This window comes from Brienomyrus brachyistius, chromosome 1 (genome assembly GCF_023856365.1).
Source record: "Brienomyrus brachyistius isolate T26 chromosome 1, BBRACH_0.4, whole genome shotgun sequence".
Classification (NCBI taxonomy): Eukaryota; Metazoa; Chordata; class Actinopteri; order Osteoglossiformes; family Mormyridae; genus Brienomyrus; species Brienomyrus brachyistius.
Window position 1 is genome coordinate 19,679,182 of NC_064533.1, and position 25,322 is coordinate 19,704,503.

At 44.5% G+C, this 25,322-nt stretch overlaps 1 protein-coding gene across 5 annotated transcripts in view; it reads left to right on the forward strand.

Annotated features, from left to right (window-relative positions):
• The window catches only part of dpp6a (dipeptidyl-peptidase 6a), a 142,699-nt gene that overhangs the window by 63,353 nt on the left and 54,024 nt on the right, over nucleotides 1-25,322 (forward strand). Inside the window, exon 1 of one of the 5 annotated variants that reach the window (XM_049005959.1) lies at nucleotides 12,640-13,366. The exons of the other annotated variants lie outside the window; for them this stretch is intronic. Coding sequence (XP_048861916.1) covers nucleotides 13,310-13,366 — 57 coding nt within the window. The 5' untranslated portion in view covers nucleotides 12,640-13,309. Of the gene's footprint in view, nucleotides 1-12,639; nucleotides 13,367-25,322 lie in introns of those variants that run through there. 5 annotated transcript variants of the gene reach the window in all.

A 25,322-nucleotide genomic window follows, 5' to 3' on the forward strand; every position in this document is an offset into this window, starting at 1 on the left:
CACCATGCATCTGTTTTGTCCCCCCCATGAGAATTTATCTTGCTTAAAGAAGTTGTGGGGCTTCCCTAAAACTCCTTTGCATTAGACCCCCTGGACTAAAGATTAGTTGTGGGATTAAACATGTGATTAGTCATGGGATTAGATGTGGCATTAGTTGTGGGTTAGATGTGGGATTAGATGTAGGATTAGTTGGGTGTTCATGTTCCAATGTCCTGCTGAGACGGGAATGAACCTAGAGATGAGCGGACCCCTGACTCCATCATCATACCTCGCGCATTCTTCGCACAGGTAGGACCTCCATCTTATTGGGATGGGGAAAAGACTCTCTGAGGGCCAGGTCTCTGCTTTGTTTATCGGTCCCCTATCCATTAGGAGCAGCCTGGTGGGTGTGCAGCACACACACACGGAACAACTGCTGATCCCTCAGCTGTGTCCACAGCTCTGATCTGCTTGTAGCTTCTGTTTATCTGTGTCTTATTATTAGAGCTTCAGTTCTACTGGGTGTACTTTAGTCAAACCAAAACCAAGTGGGTTTGCTTTTTTTTTAATGTTGATAATGACCTTGGTTCAGCATTCTCTCTTACTGCATCTCCTTGGTCCCCTGCCCACCATGATGACTTTCTGTCAGCACTACTATTGAACGCTGTGTTGATGTATTCAGTCCTGAGAGGCTCCAGCAGTATCCTATCAGGTTCAGTCTTGAGGAGGGACTCAAATAGACCCCACGGTCACCTCGTTTTCAACTTCCACCTAACTTTGCGTCCATGGAGGGAGTGTATAGGGGACATCAGCAGGCATCTTATCTGTCAGTAGCAGCGTCCTGTGCTGAAATGCCATCAGAGACAGAGAACCTGCTTTTTGTGGATGCCACGGATCATCAGCTATCCCGCGAATCCCTTTGTATTTTAGCCATGCCCCAGCGTCTCAACTGTGAAGGACAGCATTTCTAACATCCATAAACACAGTGGCTACTTGGGTCCTCTCTATGTCACAGTCAGGACATAGATTAAGGGCTGGAATGTCACACAGACAGGGTCGGAGGCAGGCGTGATACATTATCGATTTAGGGACCATGCTGCTTCTAAGCTAAGAGGCAGATTCATCTGAGTGCTGTACTAAGCATGAGGCACAGAGTAAACAGCCTGTGTTTGAGGCTGGGTGGAACTGGCGCAGTCCCTCAGTGGGGGGGGTGCTATTGCAAAAATGCTACATTATGTGTCAGTCACTCTAAATTGTCCTTGAAAAGTGATTGCGTGTGTCACGCATCTGAACTGCCCCCTGCTCTGCTACTGTGTCTCCCGGGCCGGGTTCAGGATGGTCAGACGCCGGCTTTGTAGATTCTGTTTCCATCACTGAGATACAAGGCTAAATCCGTCTGCCGACATGGAGCATGTTTGAGCTGAGCCCACAGGGACGCTCGGATGAGACTGCCCATCGCAGATGCCTGGGAAAGACATCAAGGACCCCATAAGTTATTTATCGGCAGCATCAGTAATGGGGGAGGGAAATAAAAAAAAACAAGGTCAACAGTCGGCACGGCGTCTTTACGCATTATCAGTCCCTTGGGCATACATCCATTACGGCCTTATCGCCGTATACGCCCCTCCCGGACACACGTCTCCCGGTTTCGGGGCGCTCGAGCGTTATCTCTCACTGAGTCAGCAACCTTCCAGCAAATCTCCTGAGGACAGGGAGGGTTGATGGTTTGCTACCGGCTGCTTGCTAATGTGCTAATGCCACACGTCACGCCCTAGAGGGCCGAATATTCTCAGTTTAAACACCCCATTTTCCTTTGACCTCATGGGCCTTGTAAGTGCCCTCCCGCTGCAGCTGCACTGCTGATGTGTGCTTTAGGCAGATCTCTGCTTCAATCTTCCATCTTTCTTGCTTCCCCTGAATGCCCCGGAAGTCCCCAGAAACGCTGTCTGCCATTTCAGTGGATGCTGCATGTTCAGTCTGCTCCGCAGCAGTGTTAATTTTCTAAGTGAAAATTTTGACGGTAAGTATTTGTTGACGACCTTTTATTTCATGACTAAATTGTAGCGACGTGAAACTTTGACAAAGTCATTTAAATGTAATACACACACAGACATGTGCAAGGGTCGTCTTTGAGAGAATTGCCTTCCTGAAACTAAACCGAGATATAAGTAAACTACAGTGGTGCCTGTGGTTTACGAACGCTGTGAACTATGAACAACTTGGTTCGCAACCAAAAATGTTGTATAAAAAATGCATTGGTCCGTGTACAACACTTGGTTGACGAACAGAATCCTCGACCAGATTCCTTTTTTTTATACTAGTGTAGCAGTGGTGGAGTGCATGTCCCAGCATGCCCTACATATCCCAGCATGCCCTGCATGCAATTGCAAATACTGTAGAAGGACCACAACAGGCACCAAACGAGCACCGAACCCAAATACACAAATGGGAAACACAAGGTTGTCAGATGCCGAACTGCAAGACGCACACACAGTGGAAGATTTACATACGCTAAATACACACGAAAATCGCACCGGGTACAAGACACATGCGCGACAATAGGGAAATGTATCCATTAACATTACGTAACAACAACAACAATACGAGGGCTTTAAGGACTGTTAATAAAGAGTGCGATTTCCTCTGCACCACTGTATCTAATAAAAGGAAAGACACATAAGCTTCCTGCTTAGTCCTAAATACCACACTGATGACTCTATTTGTCGTTTCAGCAATTTTACTGTATTATATACTTCCTGTTTTTGACGACGGGTTATTGTAAATTGTGAAGACAGGTTTTTGCACTCAATTAAATGCGTGTTTGATAGTTCTTTTGATGCTCTAATAAAAATTATTACAGGATAAAATGGCCGTGTAGTTAAATTTGTTGGGTGTTTTAATGCTTGAATAGCAAAAATTAAACAGGGAAAAGTATATGTTGTTCACATATGTGGAAAATAAATACGACCTGTGAAGGAAATATGATTGTATTGCACTTTTCTGACAAACTTTAGGCATTTATATATATGAATGTAGTACAGTAAGTCAGTAACACATTCTCAGACTAGATGACTAAGCGTCATAGGGTATGCTTATGCATAAGGTATGCTTACTTCTCAAGGGAATTTTCACAGTCAGGAGAAATATTCTTCAGCACCCTGTCATTATCATGAACCTGTCTGAAACAATTATGACTAAAACAACTGCCTAAAATTAGACTAAAATTAATCCTGAGTTCCACTGACTATATTTTAACTAAAAGACAAAAATGTGACTTTATTCCAACTACGATTTTCAGTAAGATGACGTTTTTCTTAATTCCATGACCATGAGTTTTGTGCTAGAGCTCATGTGCAGTTTTCAAATGTCTTGTATAACTTTTGCTCATTGAAAACGTAGGATTTTTATTGTTTGTATTCATTCATTGACAAAAAAAATTCTTGCCAAAATTAACACTGCTCAGCAGGCTGATTCCTCATGTAGATATACAGCCCCCCGCCATGCTGTGTTACACTTCCTACAGAGGGCTTGATATTTTGAGCTAGCTAATAAAACACTGATTGATATGATCCCAGCTGTTGTGGACACTGATTAAGGCTTATTTGGTGAACAGGGCACAGGGCAGGAGACATGTATTCACACACCATGACACATTAAGGACCGATGGTTTTCTGAGGGCATGACCCCAATCCCAACATGACCACCTTAACCCCTACCCAACCCTAACCTTAACTATAAGTAACCAAACTAAATACAAGACTTTTGGAATTTTATTTTTTTTTATTGCAGTGACAATTTTTTATAAAATTGAGTTTCCCCTTGAGGAGCGGCATGGTGGTGCAGTGGTTAGCACTGTTGCCTCACACCTCTGGGACCCTGGTTCGAGTCTCCGCCTGGGTCACATGTGTGTGGAGTTTGCATGTTCTCCCCATGTCGTCGTGGGGTTTCCTCCGGGTACTCCGGTTTACTCCCACAGTACAAAAACATGCTGAGGCTAATTGGAGTCACTAAATTGCCCATAGGTGTGCATGGGAGAGTGCATGGTGTGTGAGTGTGCCCTGCGATGGGCTGGCCCCCCATCCTGGGTTGTTCCCTGCCTCGTGCCCTTTGCTTCCGGAATAGGCTCCAGACCCCCCGCGATCCAGTAAGATAAGCGGTTTGGAAAATGGATGGATGGATGGAGTTTCCCCTTGTTGGGACCAAAAAATGTCCCCACAATGTAATATATACATAACCCACACACACATACACACAGAGCCAGGGGTAGGATTCAGACTATGACCCTGTGAATCTAAGATTATAATGGGGGACAATGTCTATCCCTTGATTCATTAGCACAGACTTTGTAAGGACAGATCTTGTTGAGAGGAGGAAAACGTTTTCCCACCTTTAACAGATTAAATCTTCATTCTGTCCGGTGGCTGGCATTGGGATTTAAAAGAGAAAATTAGCAGGGAGGGGCTATGTTTCGCTTGTGTGATTTGGAAAATGCTTGAGTCCACTGGGGGGGCGCCATCGTTGAATGCCCCATGCGAAGGTCAGGCCGCCTCACAGCACGTTTGATGAGCTGTCCCGGTGTGGGAATCTCAAAAGGCAATCAGTCCCCCCCTCACTGAGAACAAGGCAGGCAATTTCATGGCCAAATCAGACAGCTGTACAACAATTACCGGCTGGTGCAGCATTTACCTGACTGCAGATTGCTCCCTTGTCCACCCATGCAGCCACTTCTCTGTGGGTTTAGATTAGGTGCAATGATTAACCCCAAATAACATCTCCCTAAATGTGCTTAACGATGTTCAGAGTTTCTTTCTGCTTTGTAAGCTCATCACTCAGCATTGCATAACCTCCATAATGTGGCCATGCTTGGTATAAGTCCATCAGATTCAATTCCATTCTCCTAGCTGGGCAGTTGAGTAGTTGGAAGAGGAGAGTGATTTGCATCCTGGCTCCAAACCTGCCCTTAATCCACACCACTCAGAAAAAGATTTTCCTAGCTCCATCAACCTGCGTGGGCCTTTGGGATGAATTTTTGTTTGGGTATTGAAGTCTGATTTTTGGTCTTATATGAGACTCTTTCTCGTGTGTATACGTCTTCATAGATGAAGGTTTTAATTTGCGTGATATTTTTCTTCTAGATTTTTATTTTAATTTTTAATGGGTTCCCAGCCCCGTTAAGCCCTGAGATGGGTGGTCTGTTAATCCATGGAAGATTAATTTATTTATTCATTTATTCTGTTGCATTCTTTATATAGTTTTGATAATCCTAAAGAAGTCAGTGTAGTTAAGAGCCCGTGAGTCTCTCCCTGCAGTGCTGAATGACACACTTAGATTGGCAGAAAGGTCACAAAAAGCAAGGTTTAGTCAGTGGAGTATTTGAGTTTGATATCCAAGTGGGCTTCAGTAATCTGGAGCCGGCATGGCTGCCATAACCTCCTGTATTTTTCTCCAGTATGAATAGGGTTCTTGTCCCTCTGCCAGGCTGCTTTTCACCCCATTCTCTCTCCAGGCCAGGGAGTAGTGACAGTGACACTGATGGGGGAGGTGGTAATATTCTGCAGGTTACCAATCTGAGGATAATTCATGACATGTCAGAGAAAGACAGATTGCGGAGAAGCTGGGAAGTACTCTAAGAAATTATGTGCAGGTACGGCATGGGGAGGTGGCCAGGTGTGGCTCAGTGAAAGTGATCCGTCATCCAGGGGAAAGCGGTAAGTGTGTTTTCAGCCCATTCAGCGAGCTTGGAGCATGGCTACGACTGCCTGTGAGGTGAGAACAACAGTAAACCCTTCTTTGACTGCAAATCACCCACTGCTTAAAGATGCCTGTTAAAATTAAATAAATTTTTATTTTTTCCACTTGAAGTGCCAGAACAGTGTGCCACCACTAAACCGAGCTGAAACCCCATTTTACTGGTTTCATTGTATAGGATGATGTTTTTCCTAATTCCATGACCATGATTAATTCCATGTAGCCCAATTATGTCTTGTATAACTTTTGCTCATTGAAAATGTTGGATTTTTATTGTTAGTGTTCATTCATTGATCTAATCAAAGTTGCCTTTAATTAAACTTCATATTTGGAGGACAGTCATCTTCTTGGACATGAAACGGAGAGGCTCTTTGCCCTTTTGAAGAGAGTGATTTAAAAAATCTTTATCAGCATCCTGGCTTTCTTCTGTCTTTGGCACAGTGTGTAGCCTCAAATAGAGGGCGCAGCACAGGGAAATAAATCACATTCACTCAGGAAAAGACCATACAGAGGGGTAGCATTTTCTGCAGAATTGTATCCTTTATATGTTGTTAAGTGGTGAAAGATGTACCATGAATTACCTCCTAAGGGTGACATCTAGACACGCATATGAAAACAAATTGATATTAGGTACAAAACACAAATTCTTTTCCAGCTCAGAACTGAGCTTAATTTAGATGCACTCATCAAACAAGGCAGTAATTAGAGGCAGGCACAGGGGTGGTATCCTGTCACCATGTCCTCGGTTTGTGTGAAAACAGGACTCTCTAGTCTGTTTGCGATGTCAGTCACCGCCATCGACCTGTGACGTTAACACCGCTTTCATGTGTCATTTTAATGGTCCTCTAGTTTCTACCTTCGTTAACGCAGATGGATTCTAGCAGGAACAGCCCGATTACTTTGTTGTGTAACAATAAAATTACACGTGCTTTATAGCAAAGGTGCAGTGTCTGCAGTGAGCATGTTCTGCAATTTACCAACAGGGGTGTCGTGTTGTGTTTAGCTAACAGCTGATGCATCAGTACTCTTAAGTAATGCTGGCATTTAAACCGTAACAGGGGCGCTCTTAAATCCGAGTGGCATGCTAAAGAATTCATAAGGATCACTCAGCATTTACCTGACTCATCAGCGTTGCCCTACTTGCCCTTTTTCTGCTCCAATCACATTTAAATATTGTGGTCCAAGGCCCACTGCAGCACTGAAATAGGTGCCAGGTGCACCCAGAGTGATAACCAACCCCATGTCCATCAGCATGCCTGGAGATCTGCCATCATTTGTGTTTGTTTCCTCTCTGTTGCCTTCCCAGCATGCTCTCCAGATGAACAATGCAGGGGGAGAATCATCAGACTAGCATTTTGCGTGGGGTGTGGGTGGGAGTTCGCTTCTAAACATATGGAAATGCTGTGGAGAGAGGTTCCCCTAAGTACACTTCTTCAGTGGAGTAAATCTGTTTGCAGCCGTGTCCGGCCGTGTAGGTGGATTACGTGGGGAAATGGTGAGCCATGTGCTTTGTTCCGGGTGAGAGGTTCTGCCTAGCAACTAAACAAAAATCAGAAGGAGAGAGAGACTGTAACAGGGTGCTTGTTTGAGAAACCGAACAGAGCATGTGGGCACAGGGATGTAAATATACAGGTTCCTTTAAAGCTGGCCTCCCCCGCTATGCTTTCAGCTTGGAATTGTGAGCTGCAAAGCGCTGGGTTCCCTTCCCTGACGTGCTTCAGCTCTGTGCATGCCATCGTGAGGAAAGCTTAGTGTCCCTGTCCGTCTCCCCAGCATGCCACGCCAGGCGGTCAGCAGGCGCCCTAAGGACCTTCAGGATCTAGTTATCTGTCAAACCTATGCCAGAATCTCATTACGCCGGACCTGCATCTGGTGGCTCCGTAGACGCGAGGTCCTTCTTTATTAAGCAGGTGTGACTTTTTAAGGAATTCCTTGAGGATGGATGGTGACTGATTCCCCCAGATTTGTCCCAAACTCCCAGAAAGAACCGCCCACCTGACACTCTGCGCTCGCGTAATACAGCCGAGGTTTGATGTGTCCATTCTTTGGAGTTTGATATTCCCATTTGCAGTGTCATCTGCTTCCTGTGTAATTCATCAAAAAGTAAAAGTAAAATAACCAATTACTTGTTGCTTGCAGTGACAGTTCTGCTTGAAAATTCATGGAAATGGCAAAGTGTCTCACAGGGTCGTTAACCTTATTTTATTACTTTAGTAGTGGAAAAAGGTTTAATTATGATGAGAATTGGACTAGGGATGACACTGGTGCACCATAAAATGGTAAACGGAAGGTGTGAAAGTCTGTAATCAGTATAAATATGCGCTAAACTAAATCCAAACTCTCTAGTACACAGCAAAGATTTATTTATTTTTGCCATACATAAAATAAGTTAATTTGTTAATAATTTCAATTATAGGATTAGACTTCTTGTAATTGAATGTCGCAGAGGTGTTTTTTTGGATTTTTTTTTTCATATTGTTTGATAAGGGTAAGTTAGAAAGTTTACAGGACACTTAGACAACCTGCTGAACTCATGGGAAATTCATGTTACTGTTTCTGGCTGGGAATACTTAGAGGACTGAGAAAGATCCATTTTCTGGTTCTGAATGGTTTAGGACAGCAGACCCACAGTTTGCTGTCTCTGTTTCCCACAGACCCAAATCTCCATGGCCATGGTGCTGAAATAAGCCTTCAACTGGGAACACACAGAATGGCTGATTCTGATCAGCTTCAGGGGATTTCGGTCCACTGACTAGCATCGCGTTTTAGTTATAATGCACCAAACGCACACAAGTACCTACACCTGGTTGCCATGACTACAGCTGCTTCATAGGCTATGGTAGTCAAATATTCTTCTATTCCGTATATACTGGTAGCTTATCAGACTTGACAGGAAATGACTGATTTCATTAAGAGAGCACATAAGAACTATTTCCTTGAGTAAGTCAGCCTATTGTTAGACCCTTAGTTGCAATAAGAGGAATTCAGTCAGTTCAGTCCTGCAACAATAAGGCTTGGCTTGATTATAAGGTACTTTGTGTAAGTTTTCAGATCAATGGTGCATGCTTCATTCCAGTCAGGATTTGTATAGTATTGTATTTGGTTTAAACGGCTTTTGGGGCTTAGCCTGGTAAGGTTGCTTTGGGTGGTTGTTACGGGCCTGTTCACCTTGATGTTCTCCAGATTCTCAATGCGGCTTCAGACCTTTGCTGGGAATCATCACTTTGCTGAATTTTCTGCCATTTGACCACAAAAGCGCTTTCCTCAACTTAGCAAGATCGACCTCTGCTGTGTGCGAAGGTTCAAATGGACACAGCGCTTCCTTTAGAGCTCCTTCCTCATAAAGATACACACAATCCTTGACATTATTGACTGGTGTACTTTTTTACATCTGCTGACCTGAGGCTGTTGAAAGTGGCTGGTGGCCTCTTAGGGGCTTTTCCGAGCAGCATCCTCCTTGTTGGAGTACTTTGGGGGGTTTTTGAGGGATGGTCTTCTCAGGGTAGCTCGCATGTTGATTACTGTGGCAACAGTGCACCTTGGGATATATGAATATGTTTGAATTTTATTTTTCCCTTTTCCCCCCACCCTATGTATTTTATCACTGTCTCTAACTTCCCCAGGAAAGCTCTTTATCTGTCCTTCTTACCATTCCTTCAGGTTCACTGCCTGACCCAATGCTCCCTAAACAGACTGAGGTTTTTATCCCGAAAATATGACAGACATTTAATCGGTTTCTGAATATAGACCAATGGCAAAATCTGTTTTATCCATGCTAGAGTGATTTATTTTCACCTGAGCCAACTTGGAACTGGGGAGGGGGGTTTGATGGACCAACTGGGACTCCTGTATTGAACCAAGTACCACAGGGCTCTGATGGGATCCCTCAGCCACTGCGCGTGCTGACTTTCATCTTGGCAAGGAGAGGCTGTCTGGGTTGTATTCCCAGGTACCCAGGAATCTTGGGAAATAATCTGTATGGTCTTGTGTTCCCCTGGGAGCAGGTCCATTGGTAGCACAGCCCCGGAGATGGGGAACAGATTCATGGGCCACCGGGTAGAAGATGTTTTTGGAAGGCCAATTTGAACTCCATTTTCTCTTCTCCATGCCTGTGAGCCTCCCAATTGCCTCTCTGTCTCTGTAACGCATCTGTAGGAGAACCCCCCTCCCATCGGATGGCACAGAGATATTGCATACACCTCTCAGAAAGCACACCATTATCCCCTCTTTGAATCTCTGTCAAACGCAGAAGAACAGTCCCTCAATGCCCGCTATTGTTTTAAGTCACGATTTGCAGCGGTGGCATCTTTCTGAGGGAGGGAACGGAGACCCTCGAGAAGACAGATCCTCAAGACATTGGGCTCCATGCAGAATGGCATAAAGCAACAAAAGGGAAAGGATCCGCTTTCTTGTTGCTGTCAGGAGTCTTGGGCAGGGATTTTGAAATTCTGGATCTTTGAAATCTCATTTAGAGAAGCTCACTGGAAAGCCGGTATACTCTTGGGCAGAGGATGGCTCGCACAAAGCCAGGGATTAATGTGGACCCCGCTGTTTGGAAGGGCCAGGAGTAAAGTGGAAATTGCTGTTGGGTTTGGCTATTACCTACTGCCTCCACTACCTGTCCTAGTCTCTCTCAGTGATAAAATATACCCTCTTCAAGACTACCTGCTATGGTCTGACTGATCATGTTCATCTCCTGCTCTCCCACTGTAGACGTGTTATGTGTTTTTACTTTAGAACTTGAAAGAAAGGCTGTGGTCCTAGAGGAAACAGGACACTCCGGCAATCATCCTGAATGTGCCTTGAGCCACAAATGCACCCACATATTGTGGTCATCTGTGAATGTTTAAATTAATCCCGTCCTCTTTGGGTCTCAGTCTTGGCAGCAGGGTGAAACAATTAGCAGCCCAGAATGGATGGTTCCGGAAAGCCTCGCTCTGTTAGTCTTACCTGCAGTCAGTCAGGTAATGTGGGGCCACTGGCGGCCCGTGCGCTTAAATGAATTTGTTACAAAGGACATCTGTCACCCTTCTGTTTGCCTGTCAGCAATGGGTGCCGGTGGTAGAGCAGTACACCAGAGCAGGGAGGGAGATTATTGTGTGGGTTTAAGTTTATATTTAAACCTCTGTGTTTGATTGTCACTCCTTCCAATAAAACACTTGTTCACTGCTCTGTTACTGGAGCAGCTTGGGTTAATTAATTCTCAAGGGTACAGTACAACAGCAGGTGCCCTGCTGGGAATTGAACGAGCATCTTCAGGTCAAGTCCTTTGGAGCTCTGCTTCCTGCAGCCCTAATTTCTCTGCTTGGTGGATGATGTTCATTGTTTTGCTCAATGCTCATTGCATTCCGTGAAATCATGAAGACAATAGGGTGCAGGAAGCTGACCTGTTCTCCAGGGGCAGGTTTACTGCTGCTGGGGCCCTTTGTCCCCCTAGTGTAGTGACTGCTTGTGACCCCCAAACCTCAGAGGCCCTATGCAAATGCCTGGTCTGAGTGCCCATAAACACTGCCATTGCTTGCTATTCCCTTACTTGTGAGCATTTCTTCAGCTTCTGTTAGAAGCACGTGCCTGTCCTGCTAATGGAGGAAGAATCAATATAGATACAGTGTGTAGCATGCATTTGTGTTAAATTTAAAGCTTTCCTATTGCAATATGCTGGGAGAGCCCTGCACTGTGAACAGTTTATGCTATCATTTGTTTTTGTCATTAGTTTCCCTAAAGTGGGTGGCACTCTGCATGACATGTGACCTCCAGGGACTCTGATTTTCCTGCTCTTTGAGTTCTTAGAGAGGACCCTGGGTATATGTTTTAGCATTCGTTGGTAAGTTTCCTTTGGGGCAGACAATATGCCTTTGCCTGTCAACAGCCTGCACATCTTAGGCGTCAAAAAGCCTCCATGTGAATTTGTCTTGAAGAAACCCGACAGACCCGACCCAATGAGAATTCAGAGTGACAGGTCTTTAAAAAACATTACATTCTTGAGCACGCCTAATAAAATGGAAAGGGCTCAAAAATGATCTTGGCAGCTAAAGGACATCGGCTGCATCCCCTGTGCTTTGCTCAAAAGCCACGATAGCAGACACGCAAAGCATGCTGGGATAATATACTATAGAATTACGGTCTGACCTTAATTACTGGAGGACGTTGTGCTTATTAAAATAACAGAGACCTGGAGGAAGGCAGAATAATAGATTCGTATTAATTAACATTTGGAACACTCAGTTTTAAAAGTAACTAATTCATAAAGACTACTCAAGAGCAAAAGAAAGTATGTGTTTAAGAGTTTTATCTGAACACGTTAAAGAAGTAAATCAGGCAAAAACACTTGCGAGTTAGTAAGTGGTTGATTAAGTGGATATTTTTAAGTAGCTAAAATGAGTGGCAGTAAATGCTGTCACGCGGAGCACTTAATTAATTATGTCTTAGACTTTTCGGCACTTTTAATAATTTTTTGCATGCAGGATGTGGTAGGCCTATATACAGTAATATAAAGATATCGTTGGCGTAAGTGATAATGGGTCGTAATGGAACGTAAACTAAAGGATTTGGGTCCAGTGAAATCAGTCGGTGTGGTCCCTTCAAGTCAAATATGAGCACATGTTTATGAAACCGGATCCACTATAATTTTTAAAACTCAAATGAACTGACAGGTGAGCATTATTAGTTATTCAGCAATAGCCGGAGGTTTCTGGCTCACGAAAAGCTCGCGGCGGCTTCCCGGCGCTTTTTTATTCGCATGATTCCAAGCTCCGCTGCGTTTTTAGCGATCAGGCATCATTCGTGTGCAGCCTTATATTTGTCACCGGGTTTTCACGTCAGTCTCGCAACATGCTTAACATGAAAACGGCACATCAGGCAGTGCTTTGCCGCTTTGCGGGAAGCCAAGACGTTGCGCCTGTAGTCAAAATAATGAAGGCAACATTAATCAGTACTGTGAGGTATTGATTTGCATGAAGTGAATTACCAAATTTCTACAGTGCGCGGAAATGTCAATGCAGACTTCCAATGTTTTAAAGTTAAAAATGGCAGATATCAGCCCCAGATTGTACAGACGTCCCGCAGTTCGCAATCGAATGCAAAACGCTCCTTAAAAGTAAATGAGAGATTTAAGTGAAGTCTGATTTCCATGCCAATACCACCTCTATCACCCCACCCTCCCCGCATGAGGGAAAATTGTGATTCGGAGGAAAGGGCAGATTGAGGAAATACGCGCTGCTGTGCCAAACGTGTGTGAGAGGGAGTCCGGCCACTGAGAGGGCAGCCGGTCCGGAGGGGGACAGGCAGCGACCGTCTCTTACCGCGCATCCCCGGTACTGATCCGGTGTCGGTGACGATCGCAATGACTCTCCCATCCTCTCTAATTTCAGCGGCGGCGAACAGCATCTCTCCTCGCTTTTGAAGCGAAACGCGTTAACAGCCGTCTGCCTCCCCATCTGTATTTATTATCATATCAATTTTTTCGTTTTTTTTTTCTTTTTGCTCGTTTTTTTCGGGTCGATGCCCGTGGTTTTTCCTCGATCATCCCAGCGAGACAACCGGGTTTTTTCCTCCGTGGTTAAAAGCTGAGCCCCTGGTGATCATGACCACGGCAAAACAGCAAAACGCGCCGGCGAAAGCAGCTCAACAGCAGGATCAGGTACTTCCAGGCTTTTTAAAAATCCGTATGTTATGTATTATTCCTATTGCTGTGTTGGTAATATTTGCTTCCAGTTAACTCATGTTATTTTGCCAAGTATTTTATAAAAAAAAAATCTTTTTAAAAAAGAATTGAATTAGGATAGGTGGATAGTAATTTTGTATTTTTTGTGGCGATTAGAGACCTTGAAATCAGAGACCTTCTCCGGTCACTGATTTCAAGGTAACTACGCTGCGCCGCGTAGCTTAGAGCACATGCGGTCCCCTCATTCCCCACAATAGATGATCACTCCTTAATACGAAATAAATGTTAGGATTCAGTCTGATAACTTTATAAAAACATGTTTCAGATGATTTGGACTATTAATTGAGTTGCTTTTAGTGGGATACTGTGCCTAAGGCTTACCTCTTACTACAGGACGTGATATATAATTCATCTCAGATAAAGTCCTTAGTCTTAAGACATAAAAACGGAATATATAGGCCCAATGCTTAAATCATGTTATAGAAAAGGGGGGATGTAAAGTTAATGAGACGTACACTTACATTGTACCGTTGATTCATTTTGGTTGTGCCCAGCAGCAAAGCAATATTTCAAAAATTGGGTATTTTCTGCCTTTCGCCTGCGTATTCCAACTTCTGAATGTATTATAAATTTCAGAGTGTTTTCTTTATGGTCTTTGTGTGAATATGAAATATTGAAGCCTGTCTGTGAGGGAAGTGTTTTGATCAGACATACCGAGATGTGTGATACACAGATTACTTCACTAATTACTGACAGAAACGTGTGATATCCTATTTAAAGCAATTACCATATATGATGCGTGAAGAATTTCCTCCAGTTTTGGACGTATTTTTTTTCTCGTAATTTCAGCCTTTTTGTTTATTTTTAACTGCCGTTAACGATCTGTTACAATACAGGAGAAAATGCATTATCCATCCATCCATTTTCTGTAACAGCTTGTCCTATTCAGGCTTGTGGAGGGTCCAGAACCTATCCTGGAGACTACGGGTGCAAGGCGGGGAACAACTTGGGACAGGGCGCTAACCCGTCTCAGGGCGCACTCACACGCCATCCACTCACACGCCATCCACTCACGCGTGCACAGCACGGACAATTTGGTAACTCCAATTAACCTCAGTATGTTTTCGGACTGTGAGGGGAAACTGGAGTAGCTGGAGGAAACCCCACGATGACACGGGGAGAACATGCAAACTCCGCACACATGGAGCCATCGCAGATATTCAAACTCCGCTCCCAGAAGCGTGAGGCACCAGTGCTAACCACTGTGCCACCATGCCATCCATGAAAATGCTTCACTCATGTGAAATCAGCTCGAAATTCAGGCTCGAAATTTGTTTCTGTTTTTAACAAGGCCATTTGACCTGCATTTTAACCAAGAGGTGAGATTAAATGGCTATAAAATTAAACACCTGTAAAAGTAACAGAAAATGAGTTTGTAGCTTTTAATTCTACTGTAAAATGCTTTTAGAGTGAGTTAAACTCAGTAGTTAATTGAGTAGGTACATTTAATGAACTAAAGACCCTAAGAACAGTTTTGTTGTACTGGACACCAGCAGTTTTGTTGTACAAGGGGCCCCAGACAACGTAATAAAAAAAAATAAGCTACACACATGGCCAGCTCTAGCTATAAGTAGGATAGGCAGTTGCCTAGGGCCCCCAAACTACCTGCACTGTGGAGGAAGTGAAATGATTATTCTTTTTTTTTTTGGTACAGGGGCCTCCGAAATAAAGGTTTGCCCAGGGCCTCTGTAAAGGTAGATCTGGGCCTGTTCATGAAGGATGTCTTTCACAGGCTCGAATCCTCTGTTGACCATTGATGGTTTGGCGAACACATTAGTTTCCACATGCCATCTTGCTTACTTAGGAGACACCCAGACAGACAAGAGCATAGCTTGGGGTCAGAGTACAGGTTCAGCCATTTAACCAGCACCCCAAAGCATTTTTTTTATGGTTAAAGGCCTTGCTCAACAGTGATCCAGCTATTCTGTAATGGGAGCATGGGATTAGAACCACCAACCTTCTGATCACAGCCATAAAGGCCTAGTCCAGTAAGCCACACACTGCTCCATATTGCTGAGTGTGGGAGGACTTCAGAAAAACATACTGTCTATTTTCAGACGCATTGGCCGCTTCTGAGAGACGTAGCTCGTTAGGAGTCTCCCATAACGTGTGTGTCCTTTACACCACTATGAAATTTTAAAAGTCCCAGCCACACTCACAGAGGAAAATTCGAAATGTCAGCCTTGTCATATGCTAATTTTAGAAACACCAGTTGCAGTGCATGGTGGAGTTGTAATAGCCTCGCTGAGAATTCCCACCCTCACATCACGGCGCCTCCTTACTGCCAGGAGGACGCCTCGAGTGCGGCCGGAATCGAGGCTAATTGAATTAGCTATCTGAGAACTCTGACGAGTGTCTCTGGTAGACGTGTTCGGTGCATGAGGTCATGCGAGCATGTTGGAGGACGTGACCCCTGTTCCTGATTCTCATATGGAGTGTGGTCCAGTCCCGGGACACCTCTGCCCACTGGGTCTGGCATGAGGGCCGACTTTGTGCGACTGGTCCTCTGCTGGTGGACAAAACAGTTTTGCGTAAATCCATGCCGAACAGATGGGACAAGCCAGTGCCAATACTAAGGCACTTAATCCGGCCCAAGAATTAAACTTTCAGATTTGTGCTTCTTGTAATATAAAAGGGATTAAACTACTGAGCCTCCACGTTCCACAGCCACAATTTTACAATGGGCTGTTAACTTCATGTCCCCACAAGTCATTTGTAAAATGGGCACCCTGAGACCCAATGCCTGAGAGTGGCCTTCCTGACACTCTGTGGCTGTCAGTTAGCGGGTCCTGTCGGAATTCCCCCTGCTGACCTCAGCTCACTGCTCTGCACTAGGGTTACCTTCATATCTAGGATGCTCAATCGTTCCAGGACTTTCTCAGTTGCCTGTTTCATTTATTACTTTGTTCACCTTCTACCAGTTAAGCGCTGCATTTCTGTGGTGCTGTCGATAAGGACCCTCTACTTAAAAAAACTAAATTTTTGATGATTCCCAAAAGTTCTGCCTTGGAACGAGAATGAATATTTTCTGGGCGCTACCACCAATAAAACAAACACGGGAGATGAATTTCACAGAGAGCCTCACTGGAGTTCTGAGAGCTGTTGCCATATGTCTATTTTAAGTGTAATTATGAGCAATTGAACCGTGGTGTTGGCTCTGAGATTGTGATGAGCTGGTATTTTCACCAGGAATGTAATACATTATGTATTTTCGCCCCCAAAAATCTGACACAAATGTATTCTCAGCTACTACTTCAATATAGCTCTTGGCGTTGAATTTGAATTGTAATACAGTTATAAATATTTAACGCGAGAAACTTGCTCTGTTACAAAACGTCATAGCTCATCATGTTGCTGGCAATTGATTAGCTGTGATTTATGCGTTGTCTGTAGACGGGGAATCCAAAACTTTCATCAAAAAATACCTTTTGCTCATCATTTTGCAACCATCTAACCAGATATTAGCGTAATGACTAGCTTACATGAAACACTCTCCTGTACGAAGTAACACTGCAGTTTATTATTACAGTTCTAACACACAAGCAAAACCATGCACATGTTATGTGTCAAATAAAGTAATTGTTCAAAACCTAGAGTGCATGTCGCAGGCATGGAGAGGATACAGTTTTCTAACAAGCTGTACGAACAGCGCCCAACGAGCAGAACGTTCTGGTTCATTCTGGATCTTTCCGTCAAAGACAGCCAGCACCGTCCTTTTGTAATATCGGTCCCGTAGATTGATAGTTGTTTATGCCTGTGCTAATTGCCGCTTGCTGCGACGATATTTATGGAGTTCTAATTCTGGAAATGTCAATGACTATGAAAGGATCTCCTCTTTGAGTGGTTCTTGGGGTCCATAGGAAGATTTATTTATTTTATACCATGACACTGAGCCATTGACTAAGCTCAGTTACGTGAAGTAAATTCAGAGCTAATTTGTGTGAGCAGTTTGTTCGCCTACAGACAATAAATAGTGGCTGTAAATTGGACTGGTGGGAGACCTTTCACTGTGTTATTTCGTAGCCAATTGGGAGTGAAATGTATTTGATATACTGCTACCTTTAACTAAATGCCATGGAGCACTTTGGAAATAATTGAGAGGAAAACGTCCGATTCACTTCACTGGTGCCATAATTAGGCTAATAGTTTTGAATGGTGAGATTTGTTGCAAGCACAATTACAGCTCAATTAGCTCTATCAGTCACTCCATGTTTGTGTTTAGGTGTTGATTGTAGGTCTACACTTCGGCTTAGAGCCTCATCGGGCATGGACACGGTCTAATAGCGAGATGGCCAGCAAGAATGTGTGGCCCAGGAGGGTCCAGACCAAAAGCGGGTTCTTTCGGCTCTGGAGTTCTGCATTTGTCCCTAAGCAGCCTCCCCGTTCTCCGGATGACCTGACAGACCTACTGCAATTAACACCAGAGTCCTGTTGGATTTGACCATATGCAGAGACATGCTCCAGCTTCTCTCCTGTTGGTGGTTCAGGTTAAATTGCATTTTTGCAAGACCCTCAAGCTATAATTAGGGTATAAAAAAAACATACAAAGATACATCTTAAAACCTGACTACTTATAAAAAAGTAATTTTGAAATAGCATCTAATGTTCTAACTGGTATTACTAAATAAATATATCTTGTGTTTTCCTGCTTGTTTAGATCTTTTTTCTGACTCAGTCCTTCTGGGCAGTAGAGGTGTGCGGAGTAATATTCCTGAAATGGGAACCCAAACATCGGCGTGTGTGTTCATGCCACCCTGCTGAGATGAGAGGCGAAACCGCAAAGGCTTTGGTATATGATGTCTGTCAACAGTCACTACTCTGACACTAATACGCTCCTAGTACCGAGACGTTTATTTGCGTTATTCCATTTAGATACAGCTGGAATTTTATTGCGTTGTTGCTCATAAACTGACATGTAAATTCCCGTCGGAGGACAAATTTAGTCTATGTGGCACGTAAACTTTTATGTGAGTTTATAAATAATGGTAATGTCCCGGTCTCGGGCCCTGACTCATTTCAATTCTCATCGTGGAGGCTGTAACCCCGGGGAAGCTAGAGAGTTTCCAATGAGGTTCTACCTGCCGGAGGTACGATTTATGAACTGTGAAACCTGTGAGGGGTGCGCGCTCACTGTATATGCTGACAGTCGCTGCTCTCAGCTCAGGTGTCGACTTTTCAACGAACAACGGTTTTAATGAGCCAAGTTGACGGACGGAGCAGCTTGGGAAAGATGGCGCCCCCATCAGTCAGCTCTCTTCCTTCTGAAGCTCTCCTTATACTTTCATTCCGTTGTTGGTTGTATGGGCAGGAGAGAGGGATGAAGCAGGAACCTCATTACCGTGTCTGAAGCCGATCTTTCCTCGGTACGGAGCTTCTTCGTAACATCAAGGACACTGTGGGCTGTAGGCCATCGCGTCCTGCTACTTCTGCCATTGTAGTCAGTTTATATCTCTCCATCCTCTGATTTATGCTTGAGAAAATCTGCTTTAAAATAGTAAAACAAAATGTTTTTAATGTACTGTCTACCCTTGCTCTTTGACTCACCACCCATTTATCCTACAGCGCTCCTGGCGTGCTAATAGACTAGCACACAAGAATATATTTCTTAAGGTTAAGATTATTGCCCTGTATTACAGTCATGCTTGCTCCAGGGAAGATAAGGCCCCACTCGTCCCCTCGAGATGGTATTGGAAAGCCTCCAAAAGCCACAAAGGTTTTCTTTTTATTTTTAAAAGGGGAACTGGCTTCTTTACCAGTTAGAGTGACCATCTTTGAATGTGGATTACAGCCCGAGGCTGGCTTTGATAGTCACCTTAAAGAACAGCAGTTGTACTTGAATTTAAAACCCGATTAAAAACAGAATGTGGTGGGGAGGTTGCCGTGTGGACAGATCACCTCAACGGTGAGATCTTTGTTTTTAAAGGGAAGCTTTTCTTTTAAAAAGGAATGGAGTTGTTACTGCAGATGAACATTAAACAGTACCAGAGTGTCAGTCTGTCTCTTCAGATATTCTTCTTATAGATAGTCTTTTTGTAGCATAGTTTTTGTGCATAGTAGTGATGGATGCGATCTGACGTGGCCTGGTCGTATGCGGGGGTCCATCTGAAGGCTGTCCGACTTTTATCTTTATGCTTGGCAGGAGACCAGCATGTCCCCTCCACTTCCAGCACCCAGAAGCAACAGAATCATCAGCTGGTGACTCTCACCTCCGATTCGGCTGTGATTACAGGCGTGTGTGCTCCAAGGAGACCTGTGTGTCAGTGGGGATGCGCCGGAGAGGAAAACAGCCAGTTGTCCGCATCATGTTAATAAAATTCTGTCCACAAAAAGCAGACTGGGTGGGTGAATGTATCACAGCTAAAGCGTGAACCTGTACCTTTGCTCGTTTACAACTGAGCTTTGTTGTGTGAGGCTGTTCAGTGAGGATTGTGCCAGTGGAGAGCTTACTGACATGCTTCCCTGTCACTCTTCGGAAGTTGCCCTCAGAAGGAGCATTGAGGTCAGGCTTTTACAACCGTCCGCTGACCTTTCTCTTAAAACTATTACCTCCACTGTCACATTTATGTGCTTGGTGGAACTCTGTACACAGTAAGGCCTGAGGTTATGGGTAGGCAAATGCTCCCTCTGTTCCTGACGTATCAGATGATGTGCCTCTCTGCAAATGTCTTTTATTTACAGAATGTATCTCTAGAGAGATGAAACACCACGGCAATGTTTTTATTTCTCATGATATTCTGATGCCAGCTAATTTATACGAGCGCTATACCGTCCCTGCCTCACCTGTGTAAAATAGATTTATTGTATACATATGCATGACCACTACTTTTTTTGTGTTCAGGTAGTATATTTCAGTTATATAACGTAGATGTTTTACAGCTGTATCTACAGAATGCCTATTATTAAAAACGACTTTTGAGGTTTTTACTTTGGGGTGACATGTTTGTGGACACTCTTGATTTCATTTAAGTCCTTGACTCAGCTGTTGTTGCACATATTGAGGTGGTACCTTCTGTGTGTTGGAGGTGGGCGTGGGCAGAGTGCCAGTCTTCTTTTTTCCACTCGCTGGCACCGGAACTAGCATCCCTACCGTCCCCTGGCATGCCATTATTACAGACTTGTCTGACAGCTAAATGTGGGCCATTTTAAAAGGCTGGCATTCAGCGAGGTGGATTTGAAACCCGCCTCCCTTCAGGAGATGCGAAAAGCATCGGGAGTGGCATCTGCCCACCGGCTCCAGCTCTGTCAATGGCAGAAATGGGCACAACTTCACAGAATGGAAATGTCCCAGCATGCAAAAATTCAAGAGCACAAGCCTCAAGCCGGCTCTGGTTATCGTCTGTTACCTACAAAGCACATGCACAGGCTCTTGGCCAGTTACTTAACTACACAGTGCATTGTTTTTAAAGCCTGATGACAATTTAAATGCGCTGGAGAAATGAGCATGATCTTTTTCATTTGACACACTCTATTGATTATCCCGTAACACGTACAGAATCCGTGGCAAAGCCGAGTGAATATTACTATGCCGTGCAGTGGCAAATTTCCGATAGATGCTAACAGTGCGTATCTTTCTTATCTCTGTCAAGCGCTTTAGGGCACCAGCACCATATAAAGAGACATCGGATTGAATAATGTATGGTCATTGTTGTGTCATGAAAGCGCTTCATTTGCTGTCATACGTTCTCAAAGTTCTGAGCAGATCATGCATATTTGATTGCAGGACAAAGTCCACATGAGCAGTTTTTATTTACAAACTATACATTTTTTTAACTACATGGACAACTATTTATTGTCCAAGAGAAAGGTGTATATTCAGACAGTGTGAGACTCCCGGAGTGTTTTAACTCTGACTGACCATCGCATGCACACTTCAGTCGAATGTAGAGTGGTGCTCCCCCAAGGGATGGGAAGGGTTACTGCGCCGTTGGAGTTAGCCTGTAAATCGGACTCCCCAGAGTCAGAGGGTACCTCTGAACATGACTCCACCAGCTGCTGCTCCGATGTATCCAGCTGGTGCCCAGCTGATAACCAGGAATATGTTTGCATGTGGGGGCAGCATGGTGGTGCAGTGGTTAGCACTGTCGCCTCACACCTCTGGGACCCAGGTTCGAGTCTCCGCCTGGGTTACATGTGTGTGGAGTTTGCATGTTCTCCCCATGTCGTCATGGGGTTTCCTCCGGGTACTCCGGTTTCCCCCCACAGTCCAAAAACATGCTGAGGCTAATTGGAGTTGCTAAATTGCCCATAGGTGTGCATGCATGAGTGAATGGTGTGTGAGTGTGCCCTGCGATGGGCTGGCCCCCCATCCAGGGTTGTTCCCTGCCTCGTGCCCATTGCTTCCGGGATAGGCTCCGGACCCCCCGCGACCCATTAGGATAAGCGGTTTGGAAAATGGATGGATGGATGGATGGATGTTTGCATGTGCTTGTGCTTCTCAGCTTCTCTGCCAGTAGGGGGCGTCATGGTTAAGGATGCATAACTGGGCTTTTGCCGGTTCAGTTCCCGGGAGATTATATTGTGCTACTGAATTACCCAGCAGTTGCTTTGGAAAAATACATCAGATAACCAATGAAATAATGCATAATAACAATAATTATGACACATAGAAAGGGGAAACCTCATTGCTCTGTGCTGCTTGTGTATGCCAGACATCCTGATTGTAAGGCTCCAGAAAAAAGCAACTGGTAATAATAATTATTATTATTATCATAACAGTACCTTAGACATTCAAAATGAGAGAGACCCTTTTTATTTGCAGACACAATGAATGCCTGTTTATGAAACCACGAGGCAATGTCACAGTACATGCTCTGCTTATCATGGGAGGGTAATGGGTTTTCTGGTCTGAAGAAGGAGCTTATGGAAATACATTAATATTGAGATTCTTCTTGGCAAAGGTCGCCAACGTGATGGATTTGAGCATTGATACGCATCCAAGCAACATCCAGGTGACTGTGGCACATCCTCTACCTTGTGTTCAAGGGGTTCAAGAATCAGTATCTGAGCCACAGGTTCAACTTTCATCTTGTCCTTGCATAAAACAGTATAATCAGCCATTTTCAGAATGAGGGGATTGAGCCTAAACACCATGAAACCTTAGTTTTTCATAAAAAAAAATCACAGATATTTCTGTGTATCTGGGACAGGAAAGTACATTCTGGAGTTTGGGGATGTTGGAAGAGGTTCTAGCAGAAAATTCGCATTGGTAGGACGTCTGATCTGTTCCAAAATGCAGACTTCAACTCTAGGGAAAAGGATCACAGGCTCACAGCAGCCTAAATATCTTCCGTCAGCCCGATAACCAGAATGTTAGAGCCCCGCCTCGTACGGTAGGAGACGCTGATGCAGTGGCTCCACACCTTCTAACACATTAGGGGTCATGGCGTGTGAGGCTCCCCCGAGCATGTGTGTTGATGATTACCTGTCATCTCGCTGGACCTTCCAAGGAACCTCCAACTTGAGTCACCGCAAATATTTCTGCAGCTTATAAATAACGTTATTAGCTGGGCGCCGAAGGAATTGCACTGAGTGCTGCGGCCTACCTCCATGCACCTATTGAAGCGTGTTCTCGGATTAGTCTCCGTCTGCATGCGCTGATATCAGGCATCCATTGATTTTTCTACTAAATAGACTTCTTTCTTCGTGGTTTTCTAACACTGCAAAAAAAGTCATTAGTGTGTTATCAAAGGCTGCTATTCCCCCAACCAAGTAAACAGTGCATATACAGAGTGCTCTCAATTGGCTACACTGGATATCCTATATTTAATCTTTCCTAGGTCTTGCGAACCAGTGTCGTATTACCTGCCTGATGTGCAGATTATTCCTGCACTAAAAACTCTTGGCTTCCTGAAGACAACTGGATGAGGTTCCAAGTGTTGCATTAAGTCGTTACTTTCTTCAGGTGAAAATTGAAGGTACTGAGCCCACATTCACGTTCTTACGGAAGTTGACTTTTGTTATTTATTTACATTCTCACTGGTTAACTAAAAAAACATTGCTGTACTTGATCAATTGCATTTAATTTTTCGGAGGCAGAGGATCGGTCCTGGAAATGGTATCCCCCACCTCTGCTCTATTCGCGGATCATCCTCGTGTTAAAAATATGACTGCCACGGTGTATTTAGATTGTCAGCTTGTTAGCCTCTTATATCCCTTTCCCTTCAGCGTGTGATTCAGACTCCTTATGGCTGTGTGATTCATAACAGACACAGATACCTCCCAGTACTCTGACGACAAGTGGAAGGTTCCGGTTAACCCCCCCGATGTGATTGTAGCTCTGTGGATGCCGGCTTCATGATTCCTAAGTGTCGTTGGTTCATAGTTTGTCTGTAGCCCGAGAGAACTGGTTTCTCCCACCATGAGTGGAGGTGCTCTTGATGGGCTGCTCTGATTTTCAGTCCTCCTGCCGCTTTTACACGTGTACTTCTTGGATTTCTTATCTCAGGATAATCAACTGCTGGTTTTTGTACTGAATGTTAGAGGATTTTCTATACTCCATGTTTCCTCTGATTTTCAGCTATGAGAAAGTGTTTTTTTCTTTTTCTATATGCCCTGCTGCTGCCCGCTGTAGATTGTTATGATATCTGGAGGATTACACCGAGTGTTCGCCGGAAACCGGCAGGATGCTGAGACCCCGTTTGTGGTTCTCTGCCCATGTCCAGGCATCTGAATTTTGGTCGCTTTTTAGGAGCGCCGTAGCCGCAGTGAAGGACGGGCCATCCTCTGGCCGGCTGAAGTGCTCTCCGCAGTTATTTACAGTGTCTAAAACAAATCGTTAAACCCGGATCATCTTGGGAGCCAGTCAGATGAAGCCGCAGCGTGCCCTGAGAGAGGACCCTGGGTAATTTTTCAGTTTTCTGCACGGACAGGATATGCGGGTGCTGCTTGGCCCTTAGCCTCGTAAAACCCACAATGTGTTTACAGCTTGGATCAGATCCGCACAGAAATATAAAGTGGACCGGGCTCAAGATTACTGAGAAAAAAAAGCTTTTCTGTTTTGCACGCGGGTAGTTTCATTTTCCAGTAATATGCTCTCGTCAACGTTCCCTTTGTCAGCGTTCATGTTGCAGTAGTGAAGGGAGGAGAGCAAGTGATGGATGCTGTGGGGGCGGGGGGGGGGGGGGTGAAAACCTCATCCGATATTTGTCGGCGGTGAACAGCAAGCAAATCTTCAGTTTGTCACGAGGGAGAGCTCCGCGAGGATGGGAGCCGCGGAAAGTAGGGAAGCTCGAGCACCCTGCAGTTTGCCAGGGACCCGCCCACCAGCTACTTCGCGCCACTTTTATATCGGGCGTCGGAGAAGGTGGGAAAACACAAAGACGGATCACATGGGGGTGCAGACTCTCCACACAGCCATTCCCACAGACACTTTCGACTGAAAGAGTGAGGTGAGGTTTGGGGGATGTGGTGCGGTGACCATTCCTGTCATTATAATAGGAACTTTTTACGCCAGTTAAGCAAAAATGAATATAAAGTCCACAGAACCTTCCCGGTCCCAAATATCTCAGTTTATTTATATCAGTTCATTGGGATATTAATTTATGTCCTGGATGTGGTTCACCACAAGCCCTCCGGCACAAGTCAAAAAATAAAAAACTAAGATTATAAACTGGGATGAATTTGTATTAGTGTGGTTATCACTGCCCAGCAGATGTTTCAGCAGTGAATGTTACAGTGTTGCGGTTTTGTATCTGTATTTATATTTATTCTGTCCATCATCTTCCGAGACATGCGTCCATGGCCCAATGTCAGAGGTACATGGATTTTCCTGTGACCTTGAATCATTTTTAAATTTCCCCAGATGAGCTGTGAGGATGCAGCTCGCATTTGGCTGGGTCGCATGGCACCCGAACACAGTCAGCACCCAGGATCG